This window comes from Erythranthe guttata, chromosome 10, assembly GCF_056151865.1.
Source record: "Erythranthe guttata isolate IM_541 chromosome 10, IM_541, whole genome shotgun sequence".
NCBI classification, from domain to species: domain Eukaryota; kingdom Viridiplantae; phylum Streptophyta; class Magnoliopsida; order Lamiales; family Phrymaceae; genus Erythranthe; species Erythranthe guttata.
In genome coordinates this window covers 2,348,786-2,357,946 of record NC_142542.1, presented here as the reverse complement: position 1 = coordinate 2,357,946, position 9,161 = coordinate 2,348,786, and the positions used below count along the sequence as shown (strand labels likewise).

Below are 9,161 nucleotides of genomic sequence, written 5' to 3'. Positions count from 1 at the left end.
TGTGTTGGCCCATCGAGACCTCTAATGGTGTTTGATAATCGTGAGGACTGTCTAAAATTATATAATTCATTCATGTGTGATCCAGAGAAAACATTTTCTCTAATCACCCCACTTTCTGCTTCGATCGAAGACTCCATGGTTACAAACTGAAGGAACACACAAGAGATTCATGCATATAAGCAAGTTGTCAAATCCTAACTACAATACACAAACTCCTACTAGATTTTGGACTGTGCGAATGTTGGGCCTTGAAGCGATCTTCGATGATACTCAGTGACAGGTCACAACACAGTTGGTCCTCTAGTGAAGTCACAGTGATGTGTATTAGGTCCTAAGGACTAATGGTGTACATCTATAATCATAAAACATCTATCTCCGTGAATGGGACCCACTTAGAGATTCTAGAACGAGTGTGTTCATTTAACTCATCTACTATAAGCACTCACTCAAGTATGTCGAGTCTCTACACCGTAGCTGATGAGACGCGACTCACATATACTAAGTGCTAGTCTCGAAAGAGAAAAGTCACCATCCTACTTATTATCGTAACTCATCGACTAGGAACTGGTTCAATAGTTACTTACCAAATGAATTATCTCACGATTCTCCTAGGTCAATTTATAGTATATTAGAGTAACTATAAGGTCTATATCTAAGTTCTTGTATAGGGACAAAATATATAGTTTGCCCTAATGCTTTTTCATTAATAAGAAATAGATTGTGTTATACAAGTAAAAAAAAATCGCAACCAAAAGTTGGCATGTTGGTCATCTACTCTAACACGTTCCACAGAGTTTGCCCAACATGGCTGTCAGTTTACACCTCTCATAAAGTTTGCTGATTATTGCACGAAAGTGGAGTTCACGCAGTGCACTTATGTATAGACATACATGGCCATGGTTCGGTTCCGATTCCAATTCACAGATTCTGGTTTCGATTTTGAAGGAACAGGAACCGAAACGAATATTTCCGGTTATTTGCGGTTCAGTTCCCGGTTAGAACCGGTAGAACCGGCCGGTCTTGACTATATATATAAAAAAAAATTGTTTTAAAAAAAAAACCGGTTCGAACGGTTAGAACCGCGGTTCTAACCGTCGGTTCTCGGTTCCGAAAATGGGGAACCGGAACCGAACCGGTTTTCCGGTTTTGGTCAAACCAGTTCCGATTCCGGTTTTGGTCAAACCAGTTGCAATTCCGGTTTTGGTCAAACCGGTTCCGATTCCGGTTTTGGTCAAACCAATTCCGATTAAGTATTAAAACCCTTGACCCGGGTTTGGTTCCGATTCTAACCAAACCGGTGGTCATGTCTACTTATGTAGCTATATATGACTTCGTTTGTAACAAAATTATAAAATTGAACGATACAAATTATGGATAGCTTAGTGATCTAATCAAAATATAATATATTATCTCAAGTGATAAACACATTAATTAGTCACACGCTAATCCTCAATTGAACACTCTAATTTAATCACTCTACATATAATTGGCACCACTCAATAATCTGCAAGAGTTTAATATTCAAAGAGCAAAAAAAAAAAAATTCAAAGAGCAAAAGAAACAGAGATTATAAAAATCTTGAATTTTTTTTTTAAATAAATGGGAATTGAAGTTAAAAAATTAATTGATAAATATAGTAAGGTAAGAAAAACACCCACCCCCATTCAACCACCAAATTTGATGTGGATCTCTTAGAGATTGAGAGAGATCAAAGCCTTTGAAAAAAGAAAAAAAAGGATGACAAGCATATGTACAGTTGTCGCCAGTGATGAACAAAAACAATTATTATTTTAAATTTGCAAAAAGTGAGGTTTGATCTTAAACTATCAATCATTGGTTCTTTATAAATTTCACACTTATTATTTTATTATCATCATTTCCATGTAAGATGAGGGCCCATTTTCCAGCAAATCTTCGTGTATAAAATGGGTGAGAGTTTGACAATTAGTTAACTTCATTCAAGAAAATTCAAACACTTCCCTTCTCTCTCTCTCTATCTCTTTTTTTTTTCCCACAACAAAGAATTAAGCAGTGATATCTGTTGTGGTTTGCAAGCTATTATACGAGAGAACAGAGTTTACTCAGTTACACTGCAAATTAAGCATTGATAAAAATGGCGATCGAGATCGAGCAACAAGGCGGCTGCGTGGTTGGTTTATCAAGAATTGCAGTTTCGGACACACACGGTGAAGATTCGCCGTATTTCGCAGGCTGGAAAGCTTACGACGAAAACCCTTACGATGAATTAACCAATCCTTGTGGCGTCATACAGATGGGACTTGCTGAAAATCAAGTAAGTTATTTAGTACCTATATATATATATTAATTCTAATCATGGCTGTCTTAGAAGATTTATCAAACTCAAAATTCATTTCTTTTATTTTTTGTTTTGGAGCAGGTTTCATTTGATTTGGTAGAGCAATACCTGGAAGAAAAACCTTCAGAAACAACTTCCGGATTTAGAGAGAATGCATTGTTTCAAGATTATCATGGACTTCTTTCTTTCAGAAAGGTATACAACTCTCTCTCTCTCTCTAGACTCTCTCTCTCTCTCAACATATACATACAACAACATGAAACTATAACCTCTTGTGTATAAATATATATTAATATAATTTATAGGCAATGGCAAGTTTCATGGAAGAAATAAGAGGTGGAAGAGCAAAGTTCAACCCTGAAAGAATAGTTATTACGGCCGGCGCCACCGCAGCAAACGAACTTCTAACATTCATATTGGCTGATCCCGGTGATGCTTTGCTTGTCCCAACTCCTTACTATCCAGGGTAATTTATATTAATAAATAATATTATATATATATACAAACTTATGATTTATTACATGCCACAAGAATCACGCTCGTTGACATTTTTTTTTTCTTTTTTTCTTTTTTCCAATCTCCTAATCTAACTCAAACAATACGAATACGACAGGTTCGACAGAGACCTCAGATGGAGAACAGGCGTAAACATCGTACCGATCCACTGTACAAGCTCCAACAATTTCGAAATTACCCCTCAATCCCTCCACCAAGCCTACGACGAAGCTCGGTTGAAAAACATCAAAGTTCGAGGAATCTTGATTACGAATCCATCGAACCCTCTAGGCGCAACAATCAAACGCAAAACCCTAGAACAAATCCTCGACTTCGCGACCCTAAAAAACATCCATCTAATCTCCGACGAAATCTACTCGGGCTCTTCATTCTCCCCGGAAGAATTCGTCAGCGTCTCCGAAATCCTCGAGGCGAGGAACTACAAAGATTCCGAGAGGGTCCACATCGTTTACAGCCTGTCGAAAGATTTAGGCCTCCCCGGGTTTAGGGTTGGCACTATATATTCCTACAACGACAAAGTCGTCACTACGGCGAGAAGAATGTCGAGTTTTACGTTAATTTCTTCGCAGACGCAGCAGCTTTTGGCCGACATGCTTTCGGACAAGGGTTTTACGGAGAAGTACATTAGGGTTAATCGGGAGAGGCTGCGGAAGAGGTATCGTATGATTGTGGATGGATTGGATAAGGCCGGTATTAAGTGTTTGAATGGGAACGCCGGTTTGTTTTGTTGGATGAATTTGAGTACGATTCTCGACCAACAAACGAAGGAAAAAGAGTTGGAATTGTGGGAGTTGATTTTGCATGAAGTGAGAGTGAACATTTCTCCGGGCTCGTCGTGCCATTGCTCCGAACCGGGCTGGTTCAGAGTTTGCTTCGCCAATATGAGTGAGCAGACTCTTGAAGTAGCTCTTTCAAGAATACATGATTTCATGGGAAGAAGGAAAAAAATTCATAATTAATTGAATAATAACTAATAATAATAATAATATGTAATATTATTTTTAATTTTTTTATATTTTAATAAATTAGTTTTTCATTCTTGATTCTTTTTTGAAGCGTTGAAAGATTGGCACTCATTCAAACTGGGATGGGTTTTTTTGTTTTTCTTTTTTTGTCTTGAAACGCTGTAAATGAGATTCATTGATTAAGAATTGTTGTTATTATTTTTTTAATATATAAATTGTTTCTATTCGAAATGTCAACTTTTAGTTATTAGCAAATGGCAACATTTTTTGACTTAATATATGTTTATTATGGTTTTGACTTTTATCAATTTATTGTTAAATATTGTACAGACAAGACACTAATAAGCATACGTGATACATATACACCAGTCTTTCAATTTAATTTTTTGAGTTCTTAGCTTGAACAGCACGGATGGATATGTAGGTGTGAATTAAATTAAATTAAATAATTTGTTGGCAACATTTGTCAACCATTTCGTAAAGCGTGTTAACTCGTCACTAGTTCATGATTGTATATTATAATAACTATTAGTTTTTTTTTTTCAAAATTTGTCCCATTTACATATATCACCAGTTTGGTGGCCGTGAGGCAATATTTAAACCGAATCATAATTAAATTTGAAGCCATTTGCTACATCAATCTAAAAAGGTTTCTTTGTCCCCCAAAGAATGGTCTAGTGGGAATTCTCTTACTAACGGTCGTTAGATCGAGTTTATCACACATAGTTAGTCTAGTGTGGTTTACATTCTTCATACAATTTGTAAGCTATTATACGAGGATATATATTTACTCAGTACATCTATACGGTCGGCTGTAGGTTCCTTCATGATAAAAAAAGGAAAAATAAAACGGCCCCTTTCAGTTGATCATAATTTAAACATGTGTTTAATATTTGCAATTCGGGAATTTTATTGTAAATTATATAATGTATTGTGTTTTATTCGCAATTATATGTCACTGATATACATAATTGGGCTAATTCAATGGACCTACAATTTCTTTACCTATTGAGCCACAAACCCAATATTGAAAGACTACTACCATCGATGTCCAATCTCCTTCAAGTAAGGTTTAGGCCCGACAATCTCAACTAAGGTATAAATAATGGTTTGAACTCATTCCTTAAGGTACGTCCTATTATCTGAGCAATACTACCAACTGTATTCTCTGGACTATTTCCACTATATATCCGCACGTCTGACTTGAGTGTCGGAGGGGTTTCCACCGGATCAACCCCCGGCCTAGTTCACGTGTTTTATGGTCGCATGTATCTCAAGGTCATCAAGCTCGTGAGCCAGTGATCCACTCTGCTCTTCAAGCTCATCCTACTTCAACTATCTAAGGTGATCTAACTTTAGCATTATCATTTTGGCGCCGTCTGTGGGAAGACATACATAATCACGTAGCGCGCATGATGGCCTTGAGACATTTGCCCAGGGGGAGTGTGACACTGCTAACGACCTCCCACCTCGTGGAGGCTCTGGCGTGCCATTTTCTCCTACTCGTGCTCGGGATCCACCACGAGACCTTCTTCGGATGTCCCACTAGATCCTCAACAGGATCCACTTCTTCCCGTCCCTCGATCGGTTCAGACAACCGAGGAGGCCCTTCAATGCTAACAACCTCCCATCTCATGGAGGCTCCGGCTTACCGATTCCCCTTCCCCGCATTCGAGATCCAACACAAGTTCATCCTCGTGAGGCCCCACTGGGTCCTCAACAGGATCAACTTCTCCTTGCTCCTCGAACGGTTTAGATAACCGAAGACGACCTTCAGCGTATGATCGCAAAAGCTTCAACAAGATCAACTTCTACTTGCTCCTCTAACGGTTCAGATAACCGATGAGGACCTTCAGCGTACGATTCCGGAATCTTCAACTCGGGCCACTGAAGCAGTGGCACCATACATCATCGCAAAGGAAGCGAACGCTCCCCTCGCTATGCCCTACTTGGTCCTCAACATGATCAACTTCTCCTTGCTCCTTGAACGGTTCAGATAACCGAAGAGGACCTTCAGCGTATGATCGCGGAAGGTTGGGCATCTCATCCTAATGGTTCGCGATCGCCTCATCCTAAGTTGGGGGACTATCCCACCCTAAGGTTGGGCATCTCATCCCAAGGGTTCGTAATCGCCTCATCCTAAGTTGGGGGACCTTCTCATCCCAAGGTTAGGCATCTCATTCCAATGGTTCGTGATCGCCTCATCCTAAGTTGGGGGGCTATCCCACCCCAAGGTTGGGCATCTCATCCCAAGGGTTCGTGATCGTCTCATCCTAAGTTGGGGGGCTATCCCACCTCAAAGTTGGGCATCTCATCCCAATGGTTCGTGATCGCATCACCCTAAGTTCGGGGCTATCCCACCCTAAGGTTGGACATCTCATCCCAATGGTTCGTCATTGCCTCATCCTAAGTTGGGGGCTATCTCGCCCCAAGGTTGGGCATCTCATCCCATTGGTTGAACATCTTATTTCAAGGGTGGTACACCCTCTTACATTTCTACCCAAAAGAGTTAGATATCCCATCCTAAGAGTTGCGTATCATCTCTCTACCCCAAGGATAAGAAATACCCCAATGCGGTGGATATCAACCAGCTCAAAAAAAAAAAAAAAAAAAAAAAAAAAAAAAAAAATTCCGGGTTGCATCGCGCGCCCCGCTCCTCGCGCCACATCGCACGCTCGCGCCCCACGTACCCAACACACCCGCGTCCCGCTCCCCGCGCTCCCAACACGCCCGTGCCTCGCGCCCCATCATGCGCGCGCCCTGCGCTGCCCAAAAAAAAATTGAATAATAATATCTTTATTATAATTCTTCCACAACAATGATTAACACACAACACCGATCTACTCTCAACTTGATTCTGCGCCAATTGCGCAACGCACGCTCCGATATCTCCAACCACGCTACATGCGCGTGCTCCTCTTCCCCGCACGCTCCTCCACCGCGGACCTCCATTCGCGTCTGCGACCTCGATTCACGTGATCCTTTACCGTGCGACCTCGACCCACGTGATCCTCTACCATGCGACCTCGACCTATGTGATCCTCCACCGTACGATATCGATCCACACGTGAAACTTAGATACGCGCGTCGCTCCATAGCCGTTGCGATACAACTCGCTCGATCCTACGAACCCGCAACGAGACAACTCCAACGAGGAGACAACTCGCTCGGTCCTACGAACCCGTTACGAGGCAACTCCCACGAGGAGACAACTCCCTCGGTTCTACGAATCGCAGCGAGACAACTCCCACGAGGAGACAACTCGCTCAGTACTACGAACCCATGGCGAGACAACTTCCACGAGGAGCCAATTCGCTCGATACTACAACCCACAGTAAGACAACTCCCACGAGGAGCCAACTCGCTCGGCACTACGAACCCGTTGCAAGGCAACTCCCACGAGGAGCCATCTCGATCGGTAATAAGACTCGCTGCGAAACAACTCCAACAAAGAGACAACTCCATCAGAGCGACCTGGATCTGCACGCTCCCCAGTGGCGCGTCATCCAATGCTCATACAACTTCGCTGCGAGACAACTCCCACGAGGAGACAACTCGCCCACAATTCACTACATAATCGCAAGCTCAAGTTAATATGATTATAACCCTAGAAACACTTAGAGATATTATGGGAATATATATAGCATGACTAGCTTGATTACTCAAATTTATCTACTTAGTTTCGACGGGTCCTTCATTAAAACGTGGTCATGGTCCAAACATACTTACGAACCACGAGGTATATCAAGGGGCACGATCCCCATAAAAAAATCTTGAGAGCCTGATCTCCTCATCAAGTACATCACGCACAAAGCTATACGTAAACACATACAAGCGAGGCGTCATAACATTGACAATGTCAATAAATAACGACTCCCACGAGAATAATACTCGCTCCGTGCTACTACATTATCGCGAGACAACACCCACGAGCAGATAACTTGATCAACTCTATTACCCCGTGACGAGACAACTCCCACGAAGAAATAACTCGATCCGCGCTACTACATCGTCGCGGAACAACACCAACGACTCAAGTAATTTAGATCGCGACAACGCGCGTTTATGCCCCTCCAACACACGCTCAAACGCATTTTCGCACACCATTAGGCCATACGCCAACGAGCGACTTCTACAATTTTTACTCTCGACACGATCTGACACCCATTTCAACATGGCCCCATATCGACTCGAGAGTGAGGGGCTTAATAATATACATAATTGGGCCAACCTAATGGACCTACAATTTCTTTACCTACTGGGCCACAAACCCAATATTGAAGACCACTACCACCGAGGTCCAATCATGTTCAACTAAGGTTTGGGCCACACAATCTCAACTAAGGTATAAGTAAAGGTTTGAACTCATTCCTTAAGGTACGTCCTATTATCTGAGCAATACTACCAACTGTATTCTCTGGACTATTTCCACTATCCGCACGTCTGACTTGAGCGTCAGAGGGGTTTCCGCCGGATCAACCCCCGGCCTAGTTCACGTGTTTTATGATCGCATCTATCTCAAGGTCATCAAGCTCGTGAGCCAGTGATCCACTCTGCTCTTCCAGCTCATCCTACTTCAACTATCTAAGGTGATCTAACTTTAGCATCATCAGTCATATATATATATACATATATATATATATATATATATATATATATATATATATATATATATATATATATATATATATATATATATATATATATATATATATATATATATATATATATATATATATATATATATATAGTAATCGTGTATATGAAAAAGTAGAATTCATTTTGCACCTTTGTACTATGCAAAATGTATCATTTACCCCCTGAAGTATAGAAAACATCAAACGCCACCCTTATTTTTGATGGTCAATGTCAAACTTTTTACGGTGTTAAATTTGAGCGTGAAATGGCTCTTTTACCCTGCTTTATGTATGATATAATCCTTGACTTTTTAAAGTTTATTTTTGTGGATTGTTGACGAGTTTTTAGCGTTTATTTAAATTAAGTTTTTTGTCGATTTTAGTGTATGATTTTAGGGGTTTTCAATTTTAATTTTTCTGGGAGTTTTGCCATTATAATCAGAAAGATTTATGTTTAATTTTCAATTCTTTCATAAGGTTTTATTTTAATTTTAGAGTTCATTTTAGATTTCAGGGGTTTTCAGTTTTTTTTTTTTGTTTGATTTTGCATTCATGATCTGCAAAGCCGTATCCTTATTGATTCGACTTTTCAATTTTTTTATGCATAAACAAAAGAGAAAAAAACTGAAAAGAGTATAAGAAAATAATTGAATAGAGTGAAGAAAAAAAATGTTGAAAAGAGCGAGGTGAAAAATGGCCAAAACTAAGCAACATATATACAAAGTT

General features: G+C 40.3%; 1 protein-coding gene across 1 annotated transcript; it reads left to right on the top strand.

The window, feature by feature from the left end:
- The first annotated feature begins 1,975 nt into the window (after window positions 1-1,975).
- LOC105952698 (1-aminocyclopropane-1-carboxylate synthase 7) lies at window positions 1,976-3,935 on the top strand. Its single transcript, XM_012976283.2, has 4 exons — window positions 1,976-2,293; window positions 2,399-2,512; window positions 2,623-2,783; window positions 2,931-3,935. Exons 1-4 carry the CDS (start codon window positions 2,114-2,116, stop codon window positions 3,790-3,792), a joined length of 1,317 nt encoding a protein of 438 aa, XP_012831737.1. The 5' UTR covers window positions 1,976-2,113; the 3' UTR covers window positions 3,793-3,935.
- Window positions 3,936-9,161: the final 5,226 nt, after the last annotated feature.

Excerpts from the sequence above, each read along its gene's own strand:
- LOC105952698 (XM_012976283.2), top strand. The coding sequence starts at position 2,114 with ATGGCGATCGAGATCGAGCAACAAGGCGGCTGCGTGGTTGGTTTATCA. Across the intron at positions 2,513-2,622 it reads GACTTCTTTCTTTCAGAAAG|GCAATGGCAAGTTTCATGGA; the intron begins GTATACAACTCT and ends TATAATTTATAG. Across the intron at positions 2,784-2,930 it reads CCAACTCCTTACTATCCAGG|GTTCGACAGAGACCTCAGAT; the intron begins GTAATTTATATT and ends CGAATACGACAG.